This window comes from Saimiri boliviensis, chromosome 4 (genome assembly GCF_048565385.1).
Source record: "Saimiri boliviensis isolate mSaiBol1 chromosome 4, mSaiBol1.pri, whole genome shotgun sequence".
Taxonomy (NCBI): domain Eukaryota; kingdom Metazoa; phylum Chordata; class Mammalia; order Primates; family Cebidae; genus Saimiri; species Saimiri boliviensis.
The window spans coordinates 14,937,626-14,959,617 of NC_133452.1; the positions used below are offsets into that span (position 1 = coordinate 14,937,626).

At 46.3% G+C, this 21,992-nt stretch overlaps 1 protein-coding gene across 8 annotated transcripts in view; it reads right to left on the reverse strand.

The window, feature by feature from the left end:
• The window catches only part of TIAM2 (TIAM Rac1 associated GEF 2), a 268,861-nt gene that overhangs the window by 31,850 nt on the left and 215,019 nt on the right, over nucleotides 1–21,992 (reverse strand). For 7 of the 8 annotated variants that reach the window (XM_074397228.1, XM_074397223.1, XM_074397222.1 and 4 more), the window contains one exon: nucleotides 17,803–17,906. In XM_074397228.1, the coding sequence (XP_074253329.1) occupies nucleotides 17,803–17,906 (104 nt within the window). Of the gene's footprint in view, nucleotides 1–11,499; nucleotides 16,394–17,802; nucleotides 17,907–21,992 lie in introns of those variants that run through there. The other variant, XM_074397226.1, reaches the window with a different exon arrangement.

Below are 21,992 nucleotides of genomic sequence, written 5' to 3' on the forward strand. Positions count from 1 at the left end.
GTATGTCTCTGACTTAATTCTTGGCAACTGAGAATATGTTTTTGGGCAGTTTTTGCAAGAAAGGTCTTTTTAAAATTTTTTTAGAGATAGGCTTTTGCTCTGTTGCCCTGGCTTGAAGTGGCCTGATCACAGCTCATTGTAACCTCAAACTCCTGGACTCACATTACCTCCTGCTTCAGCCTCCCCAAGTTTTGGGATAACAGACATGAGCCCAGCCAGGAAAGGTCTTGTATGTTACATACTCTGAGAATTTACTGAGTTGAGACTGCTTTCTTTTTAGATATTCAAGATTGGACACTGAAGCACCAAAAAGATTATCTTTGTCACTTTATTTGAAGACAAAATGCATCAACAACAGCAACTATAACCAAATTCTCGACAAACTAGAGCGCTGACAAATCTTTGTTAGCCAACAACTTTCTAGGCAGGTAAAGTCTGTGCTACAGAAAACTGACGACAAAGTTCAGCTGGATACTGAAAGTGGGGCGATCCCCCCACAGGCTTAACAGTTCAGGCTGCGTCCACCCAGCTCTGCTTTGGACAGCTCTGCCCAGCTACCTGAGCCCAGACTGTCCCTTAATTAAGCCCTCCCTCCCTCCCTCTCTTTCTCTGGCTTGCTAGAAACTGATTTTCTTTCTGGTTGTAATTCATGTGGGCTCCTGGCTGCCTTAACCTAGAAAACAAAACAAAAAATAGAGCAGTACCTGGCTCGCAGGTACACACCAACCATTCTGCTTTGATCATAGTTCTAAGATGCTCAGAATATCATCCAGTCGCACCTGTTCCAGTTCCTTGGTGATACTCCTTGGGCATCTTAGATGTGCTTCTACATAAGGAGGCTGCATCCTCGCTGGCTGTCTCCAACTGTCACAGTCTACTTGCTTTTGGAACACAAGCCTTGGGTCTCTATATTCTCACAGATTCCTCTTGTCGATGGGGGTATAACCAACTTTGTAAATTAAGCTAAAAAGGAAAAGTTGTGTCCAGATTTCCAACATTGTACCTCGCAATTTCACAATTACAGTCCCTCTACCTTTAAATCAGTACAAGAGTGAATACACCCCTATTCCATGAATCTGGTATTTAAACACAGTTTTCTCCCCTTTCTTCTGCACGCAGTGCCATATTATCCTTGCTAGGCAGTGTGGAGTCGTGGGAAGAAGTGCTTTAGAAGCTGGCAGGGCTGGGTGCAGCCTGTGGTTCAGTCACTGCCTAGGACTCGCTGGCCCGTTACTTGATGTCTCGAGATATGAGTTTTCTCATGCTAAATGGGGCTGGGTAATATCTGTTCAATAGCGTTGTGGGGGAAATGGGTTTAAATGAAGTAATACGTTAAAAGCACGTGATACACGCCATAGGCAAGGTCTCCGCACACTGGCGCGGCACCTGCTGCAGTTTACAAAGCCATTCCAAGTTTACAAAGCCATTCCACGTGCCTCGTCTTTATTTCACCTAACAGCCGTGAAACAGTTGTGGAAATGGAATCCCACTTACTTAACAAATAAGGATGCAGGGGAGTGAATGGTTTTTCTAAAGCCCACTCTGAGTTCATTCAGGGCTCCAGTGCTCTGGTCCAAGTATCTTTCACTTTATGCAACAAGAAATTAAGAGGCAAACATCTACTTTCCTTTCCAGCTTAGTACAGCAGGGGAGAAAATCCTTCTAGTTACCGCTCCCATGTCTTACGTGTCCCACTCTCGGAGCGCATACTGCAAACGTGCTATTTGGGGTGGCCTTCGCCATGGGACAGTGGGAGCCAGTCCAAGGTGACAGCAACTCAGCCACAGAGACAGGGGCATAAAACAGCCTGACTTGCCCTGGAATATTCTTCTCCAGAAGAAACCAAGCCACAGTTTCACTGATGGGGACAGGTACACAGGGGCACGGTCTCTAATTTGGGGAAATGAAGGGGACTGTTTCACTGCCTGAATTTGTTGCAGGCAAATTATGAATTCTTAACGTTTTTTTAAGCATTTAAATTTCACTATCTGCAACAGTTTTTCTTCCCCACCCCTGCCGCTTCCAAGACGGAGTTTCACTCTTGTTGCTCAGGCTGGAGTGCAGTGGCATGATCTCAGATCACTGCAACCTTCACCTCCCAGGTTCAAGTGATTCTCCTGCCTCAGCCTCCCCAGTATCTGGGATTACAGGCATGTGCTACCACATCAGGCTAATGTTTTGTATTTTTAGTAGAGATGGGGTTTCTCCATGTTGGTCAGGCTGTTCTCAAACTCCTGACCTCAAATGATCTGTCTACCTCAGCCTCCCAAAGTGCTGAGATTACAGGCATGAGCCACCATGCCTGTCCTACCACCTGTAATCTTTTTTTTGTTTGTTTGTTTTTTGTTAGAGATAGGGCTGGAATTCAGTGGAGCAATCTCAGCTCCCTGCAACCTCCGTCTCCCAGGTTCAAGTAATTCTCCTGCCTCAGCCTCCCTAGTAGTTGGGACTACAGATGCATGCTGCCACACCTGGCTAATTTCTTTCGTATTTTAATAGAGATAGGGTTTCACTGTGTTGCCCAGGCTGGTCTTGAACTCCCAAGCTCAGGCAATCCGCCCGCCTCAGCCTCCCAAAGTACTGAGATTGCAGGCATGAGCCACCACGCCCGGCCTATCATCTGCAATCTTTTGCTTCCACTTAAAAGCAGAGCCCACAAAGATGCCCAGCTAGACAAGGGGGCAACTGAGACTGAGCAGGCTTGCACCCCCTTCCCTGGTGGTACATTGGTACCTTATGATACTTTCAGCAGTCACACTCACTTCTACCGATGGCTGCTTCTTGAGGTTTCATGGATCAAAGAGGCCTCTCATCACTTATGAAGAATGGGAGTGGGCAGGGAGACAGGGTCCAGGCACTATGATTTTGTCTGAAATCACATCTCCTTCATGCTTAGAAAGCCCTAGATTTTCTCTTCTAATACTGGCTTAAAATAATGCTTGGAATCTGGTTTCAAAAAAATTGTAGCTTCTGGGAGACAAGTCATAAGCACATAAAACATCAAATTACATGTTAATATCCTGGCAACTTAATTAGTCAGGGGCACTGCCAAGGGCTACCTGCCTTAAAGTGAGCACAGATATCCTGCATGCCCCTTTAATTATGGTTTTTGTTCATGGCTTTTGCTGGATTTGAGTAATGCAGTAGTCAAGTCTGGCACTCCCATCAATAGGTTCTCACAATAATGATAATTTCATATGGAACAATAACTTTATTTATATATGTGTTTATCTGAGACTTTCTCACTCTGTAATCTACACTGACTACTAACCAAAATGGAGTATGGTTTAAACTAAGACAACTATCATTTTTAATAAATAGCCTGACAATTTTGATCAAACTTCTGAAAAATACAAATCAATAAATACAAGGGAACCAAGCCGGCTATCCCTGGTGGTGAGAAGAAGAGCTGAGATCTAAGGAAGGCTCCAGAACCAGCAGGACACTCAGGCAAGAAAAAGAAGAAACAGAGTGAGTGCAACAGAAAGTGAACAGAGATGCTTTTAAAGCCCCACACTTAGAAATTATCTGTAAGCCTCACCTTGGATTACTGGCTTCATTATCCACCTTTCCGTCTTGGTAACTCATCTATAAAAGCCCCAAATTCGGGACCTGGCGGCTCAAATGACAAGAAAGCAGAGCGCCTGCCTGTCCTGAGGCCCGTGTCACCCGGCCCTCAGAGTCCCCTTTCTCTGCCCCTGAATGAACCATGAAGGGAATGGATTCTAAAAAATTCCCAGCTGGGCACTGTTGCTCATGCCTGTAATCCCAGCACTTTGGGAGGCCGAGGAGGGTGGATCATCTGAGGTCAGGAGTTCGAGACCAGCCTGGCCAACATGGCGAAACCCCTTCTCTACTAAAAATACAAAAATTAGTTGGGTGTGGTGGTGTGTGCCTGTAATCTCAAGTACACGAGAGGCTGAGGTGGGAGAATTGCTTGAACCCAGGAGGCAGAGGTTGCAGTGAGCCAAGATTGCATCACTGTACTCAGGCCTGGGTGACAGAATGAGACCCATCTCAAAAACATAAAATAAAATAAAAATAAATAAATCCCAAAGCCAGCCGAGAGTGGCATGCAAGGTGGAGATGGTGGGACTCCTCCAGGCATGCAGCACTTGTGGTTTCTGAGCAGTTGCTGATGAAATCCCCAGCTGTGCGGATGCCAGGCCAGACCTTCTAACCAACTGCACATCTCAGAGCCTCCTCCTCTGCTAACTGTTTTCTGAAAACACCAGAGGACTCAGGTGGCAGCAAAGGAAGAGAGAGCTCAAAGGCAGGTGAATAGCAGAGGCGGCGGCACACACCAGAAACTGAACGGTCAGGGGCATGGAAGGGGCAAGAACAAACAGAAGGACGAAAGGGGGGGGAGAGAATTGGGGTGCCTTGAAAACAAACCTCCATCCTCCTCCTTCTTCCCGTACTAGTGACATCTATGTTTTTCTTCCCCTTTTCTTTGTGTTATTATCAAGACAGCAGGAGATGGATTTACGAAACGATAATCCCATCTTTACCCCGAGCAGTTAGAAGGTGTATTTGAGATGGTGAAAACGCCGTAACGTGTGTAACGTGTGCCTGGATGAAGTGCTCGCAGGCAGAGTTTGTCCATGACCTCTCCTCCCTCAACTCCGGAGCGTGACACACACGTCTACTCTTAGCTGAGTCTATAGAGGAAATTGCAAAATGACTCAGAACAATTTCTCACAACTTACTTTTTAAAAAGCAAAAGCAGCCACCACTGTGGAGCCGGGACTTTATCACAAGGTGAGAATCTGCTATGAGTCATGAAAGGCAGAGAAAAAGGCTTGAAACTCAAACACATCGTCATTTATTCAGCACCAGGTTTTCACTGGACTACAATCTCTACACAAGGATGTTTACAGAAGGCGTCCGTGTGATGATTTCAGAACTTTGAATGATGGCGAGCGTCCAAAAAGGCCTCTGTGAAAGGGATTTAATGAGTGAGTGAACCCTGTGACGCTATGCCCACTCCTTTAAGATTCCAAGCACCCAAACAGTGGCAGGTCAAAATTAGATAGTAATTGTACCTATTACTTCTTTAAAAGAAAAAGGGCAAATGCCAGCAAAGGCTGAGCGAACTTGCTGACATGAAAAGGGACGAGGGTAAGTTCCCCAGCAATACCCTTGCCAGGAACACGGGAGCCACGGCTGCCTGAGCGTCCCTGAAGATGAGCATATGAAACGCCCTCCTAGTCCATCAGACAGCTATTTATTTTACTAAAGAGATTCCTAAAATTTTGGTTTGGGATTAAAATGTAAATTCTTACTCAAAAAAAAAAAAAAACCTACTTTGTTCACTAATGATAAATAAAACTTTCAAATAAATAAAACTTTAAAAATGCCAAAACACCTCAGCACATAATGTTGTAGTTGCCATTCAGCAATCTGGGTTTGCATCAACTGAAGTGTAGAGTTAAGAAAGAAAAAAATAGAAAAAAAAAAACCAATCTGGGGATGTCTAAGCACCATCATCAATATAATCTATTCTGGCCTCAATCTAGTAATTTATTTGCTATCTAGGGGTTGTTATTTATTTAATATTCCTCAACATCTCTTAGCACATTAAAAAAAATAGAGCATTAATAGCTAATCTTACCCAAGCAATTAGACTAAGATAAAAACAAAGTTCAAAATACCATTTGACTGAATAAACACAGTGCTTTTCAGATTATAGGCACTTGATAACCAATTCTGCAATGTCACTAATATTAAGTCGAGACAGAGGCTAGGCTATTCAGATGTTTACTCAAAGTAAGGATCACGAACTGACAGTTCATACATTTCTAAAGGGGAAAGCTAAGAATAAACATCCTAAGACTGGGAAGCTCTCTGGAATTGTACACAATTTCTAACGTATGTGCAGAAGCCATTTTCTGGGGACCCATAGCTTTCACAAGGTCCTCAAATGATCTGCTCAGAATAAGTTCCTCAACAAGGCAAGCACATAAAAGAGCAGAGAGGATCTGGAAACACGGTATTTAACCATCCTGACCTTCGCATACCATTACCTGAGAAGCCTCCAAAAATCTTAGAGGCTTCAGCTTCAATGAAATGCATGAAGGACGATAAATGACCGAAGCAAATTCTAATACGGTTCGGCTAAGATTCTTCTTCTAAGCAGCTCTCCATATTCATGGGGATAAGAGGGGATATCCAGCAGAAGCCTGCTTCGGATCAGGCATTCAGGCAGAAAGACGGACAGGGAGAGACATCAGGGCAGGACAGCTAGTAAGACGGACCCTTCAGTTTCACAGATGCAGAAGTTTGACGGCTTACCCAAGGATGAAGAAAGAGCTTATCAGTGTAAGACTTAACAGCAAAAAAAAAAAAAAAAAAAAAAGTGTGCTTTTTTTTTTTTTTTTTTGAAACAGAATCTTGCCTTGTCGCCCAGGACGGAATGTAGTAGGGCAGTCTTGGTTCACTGCCACCTCTGCCTCCTGGGCTCAAGTGATTCTCATGCCTCAGCCTCCCGAGTAGCTGGGATTACAGGCATAAGCCACCATGCCTAGCTGATTTTTGTATTTTTAGTAGAGATGGGGCTTCACCATGTTGGCCAGGCTGGTCTCCAACTCCTGGCCTCAAGGGATCCACCTGCCTCAACCTCCCAAAGTGCTGGGACTACGGGTGTGAGCCACTGTGCCCAGGCTCCCATGTGTTCTTACTCTCAGTGTTCCCCATGCCCAGGTGGCTTTCTCTAAGAATAGGCAACAAAAGGCCAGGCGTGGTGGCTCGCCGTAGTCCCAACACTTTGGGAGGCCGATGCGGATGGATCACTTGAGGTCAGAGGTTTGCAGCTAGCCTGGCTAACATAGTAAAACCCTGTCTCTACAAAAAATACAAAAATTAGCTGGGCATGGTGGTGTGCACCTGTGGTCCCAGCTACTTAAGAACTGAGGCACAAGAATGACTTGAACCCAGGAGGCAGAGGCTGCAGTGAACAGAGATCACACCACTGCACCCCAGCCTGGGCAAGAAAGCGAGAGTCCGTCTCAAAAAAAAAAAAAAAAATAGGCAAGAACCTGCACACGGCATTTATCTGAGGTTAGTTTGGTCTTAGCCTAAAAAATCAAACTTCCTGCTTCTTTCTCCCACAGAAAGCAAAATGATATCAAGGTCTCCCTAGCTCCACCTCTAATCTAGGAAACCCAGAAAGAAAATAAAAATCTAGAAAGAGGGCTGAGGGGCATAGAGATGGAAGACGGAAGAAAGAGAATGGACACGGGACACCTGCCGTTCAAGGCCATCTTCACTGTTATTCAGGTGGGCAAAATGAAAGGGGAGATGTCAAGCAGCTCCGGCAGGAGGTCCCTTGCTACGACCTCAGTTGCAGGGAGCTGGCTGACCACTCTTTGAACTTGACTTTTTGTTTGTCTTGAAAAGGTCAAACATATTTCACTTAAAGTGTCAGCTCAGATAGGATGGGAGCAAAACCATGGCACCTGCTGTTTTCGTGGAGAGAAAAAGTAAGGAGAAGCCTGTATCAGAAATAAACGTGGCAAATAAATCATTAGGTGAAGATCAGCCTCTGCTCAGTCAAGGTCAAATATTTGTGTGGCCTCAGCTCTGGGGAATCTCCATGTCACTTTCCTGTGCATCACTGTCCCGGAAGGATGAGGAAAGGGAGGTAATTATCTCCTCAGCAAGTTAATTTCAGAGCCAGGGTTCCACCTGGCAGGCCCTGATCCTCCAGCCCACCCAGCGCGGTGATTCACGCTGCAGCTCTCACAGCGCTGCTCTCTAGAACTTCTCTTTTTTTTAACTTCTTGATTTTGACTCTGAAGATGACTCTTAATAATAACTTGTTATTTTTTTTTCCTAGAAAAAAACAAGATGAAAGAGAAAAGTCTAGAGGAGAAGAAGAAAGCAGGGACAGAGGGAGGCAGGAAGGAAAGCCCTGTGGCACAGAAAACAGGAAGGAGAAGAACCTAACGCCGCGGCTCCTCACTCAGAAGTGGGAGTTGGACAATGAGAACACATGGACACGGGCAGGGAAACAGCACACACCAGGGCCCGTTCGGGGGTGGGGTGCCAGGGGAAGGAGAGCATTAGGACAAATAGCTAATGTAGATGATGGGATGCTGGGTGCAGCAAACCACCATGGCACGTGTGTACCTACGTAACAAACCTGCACGTTCTGCGCATGTATCCCAGAACTTAAAGTATAATAATAAATGGTAAGACAGGCTTAATTATTATCTACAACTTCAAGTTTAAAATGATGTCTTATTTTTGTCCCTAGTTTGTAAAGCAAATCCCCATTTTTTCATCAAAAAAAAAAAAAAGAGGCTGGGAAACCAGTTGTGCTGACAAAAGTGTTACCGTGATCCAAGGACAGAAGGGAAATGGGAAAATAGGGCAATCAGTGACCTCCCGGCCTCCTGCCAACTTCACCACGCGCCAGGTGCCATCGTCCTTACTTTCCAGATCGGGAGACAGAAGCACTGGTGGGACGGGGCTGGCCCAGGGCCCCCAGAGTTCTTACCATGCAGCCCGCCAGACCTCCAGACCAGTCTCTCCAGGCTCGAGTCCCCCTGCCTTGCATGATACTCCACTCCTAAACATACGTGTATCCCATGTCTAATAGAGAAAACACAAGCCCCGTGCCACAGCTGCACACAGACTCACAGCCTCAGCCAAAGTCTCATTTAACAACTCAACACCCCCATGTCTGAGTTTTAAAAGCCAAACTGGCAAAGGCACAGCCAGCTGAGGACTCATCAGGCAACTTCCTGTTGCTGGCAATTTCTCTTTGGCCCCAGTCAGCACACAGCACCGCCCATGCCAACAGCCCCACTGCCCACGTTTTAGTTTGCCTCTGTTCAAGGACCCAATTGGCAGGAGGAATCAGCCTGACTGATGGGAGGGGCCAGTTGCAAGAAATGGCGAGAAAGGCCCCCAGCAAGTTTCGTCCCTTGCCTTCCTGCCACGCTGTGTTATTCAGCCCTCTCTACAGGATAAGCTCTCCGTTGCCAAATGGCCTTCCATGCAGCCACTTGGTTGGGATGCTCTCTTCTGGATTCTCAATATCACTCACATTTTTTTTTTCTCTGTTTTTCCTGTTGATACATAGGTGACACTGCCAACCCTGTTGAACAGAGCATGTAAGTTATCCCTGGCAAAGAAAAGGACAGGTCTTCCTGCCATACCCAGCAAGGGGCTGGCATCTGCCTGACACATCCACCCTAATGGCCAAGAAGAGCAGGGAAGGAATACTCTGGAGCATGGAAAATAGGAAATTTACACACACACACACAAAATCCAGTGAACTACAAAGAGATCAAATCGCCTTTTAGACTCCAACAAAAACTAAGCACAATCGTTTCAAACAAGTCCACAAACTTGCCTCCAAGTGTCTGCCCAAAGGAAGTGTGGTGTTAGAGAGGCAGAATGAGGCATATGGGGCTGGGGTCACACTCCACCCAACTCTGACCCCTGGCGATCCATGTCCTTGCCACCTCTCTTCCAGGAGGGGCAAAGTCCGTAAGCCGTCCTCAGCTGGCAGAATGTCTGATGCTTCACTAAGCATCTCAGTGTTCACAGCCTACTCCTGCTAAAGAGAAAGTCAGAGCTAACATACGCTATTTTCATTTGGTCACTTGAAGCGACCCTTGGGAAAAGCTCATCCATTTGCGACACTATACATAAGAAAAAGTGGCTACACGGTGAGCAGGCTTTGTCTCCATGCAGACAACAAAGAGGACCCAATTCTCACAGCTTTTGGCTTCTGATTCGTTTTCATCTCATGGGATGTTTCAGGAGAAGTTGACCACTGGCACTGACTTTAAGAACACCGGGTAGGCAGCTCAGATGTTTAAGGCGTGCAGATGTCTTACTTTCAATAACATTTTATTGAGGTGCTATTTGTTCACAATTTCCTACCTGACATCAGATCCCAGATCAAGAAGCCATTAGGTGAGCAGCAGGCAAAACATTCAAATACACATATACATGGGAGACACACCAGGAAGGGGCAGTGCACAGACTAACCCTCTTTCCCGTGCTTCCGAGACTCCTAGTTGTACAAAATCTCATGTGATCCCTTTGACATTGGTGGTGGTATTATGTTTATTTACAGAGGAAGATGCACAGGCTTAGAAAGGTTGGGTAACTCGCCAAGGTCACGTAATGATAAAGCCTGGTGGATAGGGACACAAATTCAGGTTTCCAAGTATCAGGTCAAGAGTTGTTCCCAACACAGCACTGCCTCCATGAAAGGGCTACCTGGAATTAGGTCTTTGTGACAGATCATTGTCTTCCTGCTGGAGAGTGCCACACCCCAAACCATTTTTCAGGGACAAAGCATGATGCCATCTCTCTGTTCGTTAAAATAGGAATTTAGTCAAATAACTTGCATTCAGAAATGGGCATGTCTGGTTTTAAGAAAAGCATCATGATTTTATATGTCTAGTGAACAGCAACCATGGAGAAAGATGACGGTTTATAAATAAGTTACCTTTCAGCTTGACTTCCTAACAAAAACATAACCAGAAAGCTCTTGCAATAATGCAGGCAAGTACACACTGAAGGAAGGCGAATACTCCAAGAATGCTGAAAGCAAATCATGTGGTCTAATAATTTTTTTCTTTTCCTTCAGCTTCTTAGACAGGCAATCTCTTAAAAGCAATTCATGTGCAAAAAACTCAAAAGGTTAGCTAAGTGGGTGAGCAGAAATTAAATATTAAATGCAAGTTTTATTCACGCTGGGTACTAAAAACCATAGCCACTAGGGTACGTTCTTTTTTTTTTCTGCCTAGAAACAATAAACAGGACAAAATATATCTTAAACATGATTCAATTGCCAAGAGCACAACACACAGTAGTCACACCGTGTATCTCCAGATTCTCAATGCTCTCTGTTCCATCAACACAACGCCTACAAACGGCAAAAATAATCCCTGCCAAAGCTACACTAGGTGATTACATAAAATTCTTCCACAAAGCTGAAAAATTATTTCCTCAGGAATAACTACATTAAAAACTCTGCTTACCTTGTAGAAAACGGGTTTCATGTTTGTGGATTTTCTTTTACAGCATTAAACCCAATGTAAGTATTAATATGTGCTATGCTCCAAGTAAATTTTACAGGCATAAAATTAATTGCTGCATTCAAATTATTCCTTTCTCTCTTTTCAAGCATATTTCACGGAGCAAATATTTCCCTAGGCCTTTCTGATATCTTTATATTTCAGAAAGATATAACTATTTCAGAGATGAAGTTCAAGACCTTGGAATCAGAAACAGTGACAGTGCTCCAGAACGAGTATCCAAAAGAAGTTCTCCTGTCCTTAGCTGTAAAAAGCCTGTAAGGATCACTGTCAGAATCCCTTCTGGGGAGAAAGGCATCTCTTCTCATCTGCATATCAGTCTGTAGACATATTTAGAGCAAAAGCAACTTTCAATCAAGAAAAGGAAACTGTGCAAGCATGCCTACATTCGGATCCAAATCTTTACCCACAAAAATCAAAGCCCTTGTTTACTTACATGCTGTACATAAAAAGGAAAAGTTCAAAGAAACCTGCTCCCTCTGGGAGATCGGATCACATCTAAGTCGGCTGTGGGGAGATGTGTAAGACACGCGTTGTCTCTCCCTCTCATCCCTAGGCAATGAAAAAAAAATCCCAAACTGCTCTTCCAAGTCACATTCACAAGGACGTCCTAGCGCCACCAAGCTCTTCCTCCACGGCAGCGCCGGCGATTGGGGGAGGCTGGCCCCCTGCTCTGTTTCCACCCATGCCAGGAGCCTGCCTGCTCTAGAAAGGCACCGGGTTACCGCAGACGTGGTGACAACGGGATCACAGAAGGCCACGTCTCTTGAGCCTCACAGTCAGCTCGGAAGGTGGAGTGCAGGCAGCATGTCAGTGGGGACTGCCTAACACACCTCAAGTTCCCAGAACAAACTGAAAACTCTTTCAACCTCCTCACTCAAAGGGACATTGTATAGTCCTTTCAAACTCCAAACTATTACAATAGCACATGCTAATTGCCAACAATACTGGGGGAAAAAAAATCCCCCCTACAGGAGAGGCTGACAGGGTCACACAAAGAGCCATGACAGTAATAGGCACCCTTACAGACAAGAAGGCAATCAATTAGGAACCATTTGCAGAAATTGCGGGGCTGTCAAAAGCCCTGGGTACAGCTGTGCTCCATCAAACCAGGCTTCATTTGATTTTCAGGGGAAATTATTCTTTATTCTAATGTCTAGAATAGTTGTTAGTAAAATATCCCAAACAGCCCAGGTTCAACCAGGGTCTAATCTGAAAAGAAGTTAATGACCCCTGAGAAGACCAGCTGGGCTAGGACAGGAAACCCAGGTCTTCTCCCTGAGAGACCACCTTCTGAGAACATGGCACACAGAAGGCCCAAAAAATCCACTCTCAGCGCACACTCATGTACCAGAAACCTCCACGTCACCACTTTAAAAACAGAAGAGGGCTGGGTGCAGTGGCTCACACATGTAAACCCAGCACACTGGGAGGCTGAAGCAGGAGGATGACATGAGCCCAGGAGTTTGAGACCAGACTGGGCAACACAATGAGACCTCATCTCTACAAAAACTGAACAAAATTATCTGGGCATGGTGCCAGGCACCTGTGGTCCCAGCTACTTGGTGAGGCTGAGGTGGGAGGATCGCTTGAGCCCGGAGGTCAACGCAGCAGTGAGCCAAGATCACAGCACTGCACTCCAGCCTAGATAACAGAGCAAGACCTTGTCTCAAAAAAACAAAATTTAAAACAATTTTTTTAAAAAACAGAAGAGGATTGCTTTAAACATAACTTGATGTTTCCAAGAGGTTTAAAAAAGAAAACAAAACCCACAGAACAGAAAGTAATGTCATCCTTACATTTGAATTTCTTTTTCTTTTCACTAATGTCCACCACAGATTTTACTTTTGTTGGCCACTGATTCTTCTTTTTCAGGGAACAAAAAACTTGGAAACAGAGTAACTGCTAGGTTTTTAATGAAGATTTTTTTAAAATGTACTGAAATCTGGCTGGGTGTGGTGGCATATGCCTATAATCCCAGCACTTTGGGAGGCTGAGGCAGACAAATCACGAGGTTAGGAGTTCGAGACCAGCCTGGTCAATATAGTGAAACACTGTCTCTACTAAAAAAAGAATACAAAAATTAGCCAAGCATGGTGGCATGTGCCTGTAGTCCCAGCTCTTCAGGAGGCTGGGGTAGAAGAATTGCCTGAACCTGGGAGACGGAGGTTGCAGTAAACCGAGATCGCACTACTGAACTGAGTGAATGAGCCTGAGTGAATGAGCGAGACTCTGTCTCAAAAAAAAAAAAAGTACTGAAATCCATCATTATACATAAAAATATTCGTATCTAAAAAAGGTAAGGTGATAACAACATTAGACCTGAGAGGAATTTTACAGCACACGCTTAACATGCTCATATTCTTCTAATGAATTCTTTCTTCTGTGTTCTCTGGTGTTATTTGCTTTCTCCTGTCCCCACTTCTAACAATGAAGACTGAAGCTCAGACGGCCCCAATTTTACCCTGATTGCACCTTTTGCCCCTCTTCTAAACGTCTGATGCTCCCATGTGCACTTTGTAAATGTTTTGCTTAGTGACGACAGGCACTGCTAAGTAACAGTGTTTGCAATGGCCTTAACTGAGGCTCACTTTTTGCGTATCTATTTTTCTGAGTCTTAAAATAAGATAACCTTTGGGGAAAAATTCAATTTCCTTCTTAAGAGCTTTGATGTGTAACTCAAGCAGTTCATATGAGAGGAGAACTCATTATCCCTCACGGTGTTAAGTGAGTTCCCTCAAGCTGCCATCCTGTGCCGGAGCACCCACAGGCACACTTAACTTAAACACATGGCCTTGCTCCATCAGTGTTTCAGGAGGATTTGATTTTCTAAAAAATTTTAAGGCAAGGTCAGTGACTCACACCTGTAATCTCAGCACCTGGGGAAGCTAGAGCGGGAGGATCTTTCAAGCCCAGGAGTTTGAGACCAGCCTCAGCAACATAGTGAGACCCCCATATCTATTTTATTATTAAAATGTTTTAAAATAATTTAAGACAAAGTTATAAAAACACATCTATTTGATGGTCTAGGATCCACTGCTTCATAAAAAAAAGCCAATGAATATTAGATACGATATTGAGTTCCCAAAAGCAAATAACCTACTACGCAGAGTAGAAGGACTAAAAATGCTGATGAATTGCAGTTTAGTAAAATAAATTGCAAACTGGGACATAACCAGGCCAGCGAAGGCAGCTGAGGATTTGCTTTGCATCAGGAATAAGGAGGAGAGGGAGGAGAATCTTGGAAGAAGGTACATGGAAAATGGGAGAAGGGAGCCGGGAGTGAGGAAGGGAAAGGGAGAAGAGAGGGGAGGCTGAGAGCCCACAGCTGCTGGTATCCCTTTGGAAGCTGGCAGGCTATAACCTGGTACTCCCCACACACAGGGGATGTCACCAACCCCCAAAAGGTATCCCACATGGCTCCTCCCATGGGTGTGCCATGGCCTGGCTCCTGGTGGTGTTGATGGTAGCCATGGCCATCTGGAACAGCCACTGCCATGACGCCAACTGCATGGGGGAGGCACAGCCAGGGCTGTGTGCTCCACGGAGCTAGCAGGAGCCGGGAATGTGGAAGCCCTACCCAACCCTGAAGTGGCAGGGCAGGAGCCTGACGCTCCTTGGGCACAGCTGTAGCTGCCCAGCCGAGGCTCCAGAACTATACATCCCTGTGGTCTTGAGGGCCAGGAGCAGGCAAGAGCTCCGCCCTCCCAGGCACTGCTGCCGCTGTCTAGTTTGTACCTGTGAGCCCAGGCATCTCTGCACTCTCAGGGGCTTGGAAAGCACCCCTCTGTCCTGGCAGGCTCAGAAGTGGCCTGGTCCCACTGCCTGGCTTCTTCCCACTCCCGGCACCTGCTACGGTCTTGGAGCAAAGTTGAGTCTGAGCCCAGGCACTGCTGCAACCCAGCCAGGTGTGCACACACTCAGAGCAGTGCTGACACGCCAGCCCTCTGCTGTACTTTGGGCACCAATGAACATGAGATCCAGGCTGACAGGGGACTGAGGGCTGCTTGGCCCTGGCCTGTAAGCACCCCTTGGCACAAACAGCCTGGGAACCTTGAAGAGTGGCAGGAGGCAGACAGGCTCCTGGGTGAAAAGGGGTTGGTCCCCAGAAAAGCCCTCCCTTAAGCCAGGAAAGGCCTGAAGTCTGAGAGCCAGGCTGCCAGTCCCACAGACCAGAGTGGAAATTTATGGAGCTTTTGCTGGGCCTGCCCATGGCCATGGACCAATCACTTCCTCCTCTCTGAAGCCCATGACTCAGCCAGACTCAAAGAGACAATGGGACAACCAGCTGTGGAGAGGAGCTACCCATTCCAGGGTCTCCTCTCTGTTGAGAGCTAAGCACTCTGCGGGATGACCAGCTGTGGAGAGGAGCTACCCATTCCTGGGTCTGCTCTCTGCTAAGAGGTGAACACTCTGCAGCATGACCAGCCTGCGGGGAGAAGTTACCCACTGTGGATTTCCTCTGAGCTGTTCTACAGCTCAATAAAGCTCCTCTTCACCTTGCTCACCCTCCCTTTGTCCGCACACCTCACTCTTCCTGGACATGAGACAAGAATTCAGGACCTGCCTAATGGCATGGCTGAAAGAGCTACAACACAAACAGGGCTGAAACACGCCCCTTGCTCGCCACACGTTATGGGCGACAAGGAGAGAAGCGAGAAGGAGAGAAGAGCTGCAGCCCTTCAGGGAGCCCAGACCTAGGAGCTTCCTGAACCAGGGTTGTGCCACCGTCTTTGGGGCTCAGCAGTTCCTGGCATCTGCAAGCTTCCAGGTGCTGGTGCTGGCCATGGAAGCTTCTCGTACTATGCCTGATCCAGCCACAGCCTCGCAGAGAGCCGGTGCCTGTGCTAGAGCCTGGAGCTGCTGCCTGCCCCACCACAGCCAGAATGCCTGGCTGTATGAGGTGGCCACACCCCATGCTTGCTCATTCAAACACCCCTCACCACTCTGCTCACCCTGGGCAGGCATGGGATGCAGGCTGGTAGTGCAAGTCAAGCACAGCCTACCAGGCTGAGTGGGCCTAGCAGGCCCGAGCACAATGCAGGCAAAGGCACCGCTGACGCAGAGGCTTCCGTCTGGTGAGGTGACACCCTAAGAATCTTGTGACAGTGTTAGTTTAAACCCAACTGAGACATTGTTCCACTTTATAACTTTCATTCAAATACCTATCATTGCTTCTATTTCTTCCATTCTTATTTTGTATTTAAGCCAAAAACACATATAGAAGGTTTATAATTTCAAAATCAATTAAAACTGGACTGGATATTAACACAGATTGTGTTAATCAGACCAGTTCCAAAAGGGTAGCTGACGACAAACAGTTAAAAACGCAGGAAAGGGGCCGGGCGCGGTGGCTCAAGCCTGTAATCCCAGCACTTTGGGAGGCCGAGGCGGGTGGATCACGAGGTCGAGAGATCGAGACCAACCTGGTCAACATGGTGAAACCCCATCTCTACTAAAAATACAAAAAATTAGCTGGGCATGGTGGTGTGTGCCTATAATCCCAGCTACTCAGGAGGCTGAGGCAGGAGAATTGCCTGAACCCAGGAGGCGGAGGTTGCGGTGAGCCGAGGTCACGCCATTGCACTCCAGCCTGGGTAACAAGAGCGAAACTCCACCTCAAAAAAAAAAAAAAAAAAAAAAACGCAGGAAAGGAATGGAGTGTAACAAATGCTACCAAGGATGTGGATAAAGTAAAAGCCTCCTACATTGTTGTCAAGAATGTCAAATAGTAGTGCAGCATTGTGGGAGACCATGGGCTGCTGCTCAAAGAGCTAAACAGGGAATCACCACAGGACCTGGCAATTCCCCTCCTCAGCCTGAAAACAAGGATTCATGCAGATAATTCTTACACCAACATTCACTCCAGAATTACCCACAATAGCCACATGGCAGCAATAATCCAAGCGTCTATCAACAGATGAATGGATAAACAAAATATGGTGCATCCATATGGTGGAATATTATGCAGCCATAAAAAAGAATCAAAGTCTGACATATGCTACAACATGGATGAACGCAGAAGACATGATGCTAAGTGAACTCAGCCAGAAGACGTGATGCTAGGTGAAATAAGACAGAAGCAAAAGGACAAATACTGTGATTCCACTAATATATGAGGTACCTAGAAACTGACAAATAAGACAGAAAGTAGAACAGACATTATCAGGGAGTTGAACATGGGAGAAACAGTTCTTGTTTAAGGAGTACAGAGTTTCCGTCTGGGATAATGAAAAAGTTCTGATGATGGTGGTTGCAAACCAATGTGAATATACTTAATGCCACAGAAGTATACACTTAAAAATAGTAAAAAAGGCATATTGTATGTTAGATATATTTTATCACACAAAATGACAACATTCCAAAAATAATTTATCTTCAGCCAGAAAAAAAAAAAATGCAAGAAAGAAAGAGAACAGTAATTCACACCTTTTGACAAAGTTTTCCTTGTCAAAATCCCTAAGCAAAACCAACACAATGTATGAACAGCACGGTGTGCACTGCTCTTTGCTGGCACAGCAGAAGTCACGGAGGAGGTCTGGCTGATGTAAATGGTTCCGATTAGTACTTCACTTTGAAAACATACATAAATCAGGAAGCTGGTTTCCTAAAATATCTATGTTTGTATCAACTGCTGGACGTAGAGACAGGTAACTCCACCTCCTTCTCTCACCTCGGGTAAAGGTGGGAACTAACTGCCTGCCCGGTTCTAGGGTTGCAATTTGGGTCAGTATCTTACCCTGAATGTCTGCTCCATTTTCTCCCTGTGGGAAACCTGATCCAGAGTGCCATCTGTCTGACTCCTTTTCAGACCTGTGGTGATATCAGGGACGTTGCTGAAATCTGCATGAAAAATGATAAAAATACACATGAGTTTGGCCATTTGCAGAAAATAATATCGCCTGGTTTAAAGGCTCAGACGGAGAAAGGAAAGAAGAAAAGAACCCGGGAGGCAGCACAGAGCAGTCCTGAATCACACTGAGGTTACAATTATGCACACAGATGGCCTTCCAAAACAGAGCTAGGCTCTTGCTAATGGAAAAGGCAACATCTGCCTGTTTTGGTCAAAAGAGACCAATCAAAATAATGACTTCAATGCCCTGTCACTCTTCTCATTGTTGTGTAAACGATACTCCACTAAGCTCTAGTCTTAGGTAATTTATTTGGACCGACAATCAAAGAGCAACAACTTTGTTGGTATTTTCCTATTTTTGGCTAAGTGAAGGCAAAATTACCAGGGAATCGTTGAAACCAATGATGTAATATTATACTTACTACAATCTATGACTTGCTCGTTTACAAGAATGATTCTTTTGCTGGCACCAACCACAATTTCATCCTAACTTGAAAGTCCCAAGAGGATCAGCAAACCCTTAGTAACTTACAGAGTAAAGGTCAAGAAATAATATGAGCCAGGTGTGGTGGCTCATGCCTGTAATCTCAGCACTGTGAGAGGCCAAGGTGGGAGAATCATGTAACACCAGGAGTTTGAGACCACACTGGGCAACATATCGAGACCGTGTCTCTACAAAAAATAATTTAAAAAAAAAATGATCAGGCACAGTGGTATGTGGTTATAATCCCAGCTGCTTTTGGAGAGCTGAGGCAGGAGGATTGCTTGAGAACAGGAGATCAAGGCTGCAGTGAGTGGTAATCCTGACACTGTACTCCAGCCTCGGTGACAGAATGAGACTCTGTCAAGAAGGAAAAAGAAAAGAAAAAGGAAAGGAAAGGAAGGAAGGGAGGGAGGGAGGGAGGGAGAGAGGGAGAGAGGGAGGGAAAGAGGGAGGGAGAGAGAGAGGGAGGGAGGGAGGGAAAGAGGGAAGGAGAGAGGGAGGGAGGGAGAGAGGGAGGGAAAGAGGGAGGGAGGGAGGGAGGGAGGGAGAGAGGGAGGGAGGGAAGGAGGGAGAGAGGGAGGGAAAGAGGGAGGGAGAGAGGGAGAGAGGGAGGGAGGGAGGGAGGGAGAGAGGGAGGGAAAGAGGGAGGGAGAGAGAGAGGGAAGGAGGGAGGGAAGGAGGGAAAGAGGGAGGGAGGGAGGGAAGGAGGGAGGGAGGGAGGGAGGGAAAGAGGGAGGGAGGGAGGCTTAAAAGTAATAAAATGGAAAAATAAAAATGTTTAAATGTAAGTAAATTAAAACATTAAAAATGTAAATAAATAATATGAAATATGTAGAGCACACAGTTTTCCAGTCATTGTAATTCACGTATTTGATAGCATGTCCCCTCAACTAGGTGAAACCAGATGGTTTCCGATCCCAGTCACGTACAATAAGAAATCGATCTGAGCTAATCTGGGCCCAAGAGGCTTGAATAGACTTACAAAGAAACTGCCCAGCATGATGAGGGCAGGGAAGATGGTCTCAGGAGAACCTTTGGAAGCTAGGGGAACCCTTAGAGGCGGGCACAGCAGATAGACAAGAATGCCAGCAGCTGGTTCATGCTGATATTGCCAACCACTACACAGTCAGTCACTTCTAAGACAGGGAAGGCCTCCAGAAAACATCCAATGATGTACAGAATTCTGCAGCTCCAATTTTTTTCTTCCATTACCTCATCCAACACCCTAATCTCATCCAGATAAGGACCAGACAATCTCAGTCACACTTCACTGTTGCTGGCTGCAGAATTAAGTTAGCCAAGGGAAGGCAGTGCTGATCCAAAAGGCAGGAGGTGTCCCTGGGGACATTTTGGTAGCAATGACAGGCAGGGATGGTTGGGCCTGCCTCCTCTAGTCCCCTAATGCCACAACACAGAGGCAGTCCCCTCACCAGCAGGCTGACTGCACGGGAAGGAAGATGAGACCCTCAACCACAAGCGACCCACCGCTGTCCTCCAGGACTGCCTTTCTCTGATGTGTACACCTCGGCTTAAGGGAGACCAACGTCAGTAAGTCACAAAAGAACGCCAGCCCTCACTCCTACTGCATCCAGCCCGAGTGCATCCCTCTGTCCACGCATTTAGCACACACTTCCTGAGTAGTCGCTGTTTTCCAGACACTGTGGGCTAGGAGCTGGGAATACCAAAATGAGTAAAATGCTCTCAAGGGCTGCTTCTAGTCTGGGGAGAGGCAACTGGTGAGGAAGAGGGGGGCAGAGAGATGCATGCAACCAGGTGTCACCGATGATATGAGGAAAGCCCACACGCCGCTGAGTGGGGACACTTGAGAAGAAAGTTAACTCTCCCCGGGCCCTTAAAATACATCAAAGGGGCTGGGTGCGGTGGCTCACACCTGTAATCCCAGCACTTTGGGAGGCAGAGGCAGGTGGATCACCTGAGCGGGGAGCTCGAGACCAGCCCGACCAACACGAAGAAACCCCGTCTCCACTAGAAATACAAAATCAGCTGGGCGTGGTGGTGGCACCTGTAATTCCAGCTACTCAGCAGGCTGAGGCAGGACAATTGCTTGACCCAGGAGGTGGAGGTTGCGTGAGCTGAGATTGTGCCATGGTACTCCAGCTTGGGGAAAAAGAGCAAAACTCCATCTCAAAAAAAAAAAAAAAAAAAAAAAAAAAAAAAAAAAAACAACTTCAAAGGAAGCAGACACTTAAGCAAAGTCTTCGTGTTGGGGGAGTGTTTGACTTTCAAGCTGAAGATGACAAGGCAGGGTGGGCCATGGGGAGAAGGGCTTCTGGGACTGGAAGTGACCTGAGGAAAGACAAATGCGAGGAGGAGCCGGGCACCGTCAGGGAACGTGGCGAACTTGCCGAGTGTGGCTGCAGAGAGTAGGGCAGAGACGGAAGAGCGCCCTCCATGGACAGACGGATGGAACACAAAGTCACAGTGACACCACAGGCACAAGGTGTAAGGACCAGAAGATCACAGAAGAGAGCAACAGAAAAAAGTCAGGGATGGTTGAGCATTTGAGGAGGTAGATAAAAAAGAAGACATGGAAAGGAGAGGCATCGAGGGAGATGCCTGGCTTCTGTGTCCTCGGTGACTGGGTAGATGGGGAACGCAGCAAGGACAGAGGTAGGAATAATGAGCTTAGCTTCTGCGATGCTGAGTCTGAGACATGCAAGCCATGCGGTGGGAGGCTTCCAGTGGTCGGGGAGTCCAGAGTCCAAAGCCCAGAAGGGCCTTCACGGAGACATGGATTTGGAAGTCATCCGAGATGTGGGTTTGGATTCATAGCAGTGAAGCCAATGGGGTGGATGACATCAAGAAGACCGAGGAGAGAATCGTGGAAACATCAGTGCATAAGGGTACAGGAGAGGGTGACCTTCAAGAGAGGTACTTTTCTTTATACAAAGAAGTAAAAGAGAAGCATAAAGCCATCAAAAAAGAGTCATGTCACAGAAGCCATACAATGTAAAAGTGCATTACCTAGGTTACAGAATCAAATTTGCATTCGTGCTGCCTTTACCTTGTAAATAAGGAGCCTTGGTATTTCCGAAGAGTTATATCAAGTACAGGAAATATGACACACGATCCACGTGCACATTCATTCATGACGGGGATTTCACAGCCCCTGCTGTCCATCAGGCATGTACCAAGTACTAGGGACATAAAGATGAACAAGGCCTTGAGTCCCACCAAGAACTCAGCTGTGGCAAGGGCATACGGAGCTTTGGAGCCCAAGCCGAGGTACCAGATGGATGCTAGTGAAAATAGCACAGCTGATGTCAAAAGCGGGTGCCGAGTGAATCCTGAGACATCTGAGTCAATCTCTTCACAAGATTTTGGAACTTAAACGCTGAAAACTCCCTGCACCACTGTTTGCCGCTTATAAAAGAGGCAAAGAGGCACTCACTCACTTATAAAGGAAGAGATTTGTTTCAGGTAAGCATGAAAAAGAGGGCAATGTACACCTGGTAAAAGAATATTGATACCCTTCCTGTGAGAACCCTGCCCACTCCAGGGTGAAGGCTTAGCTTCTAGTCAGTGGGGCTCCCCCAGACCCCCTGGCACCCTTAACGTCAGGGAAACTTTG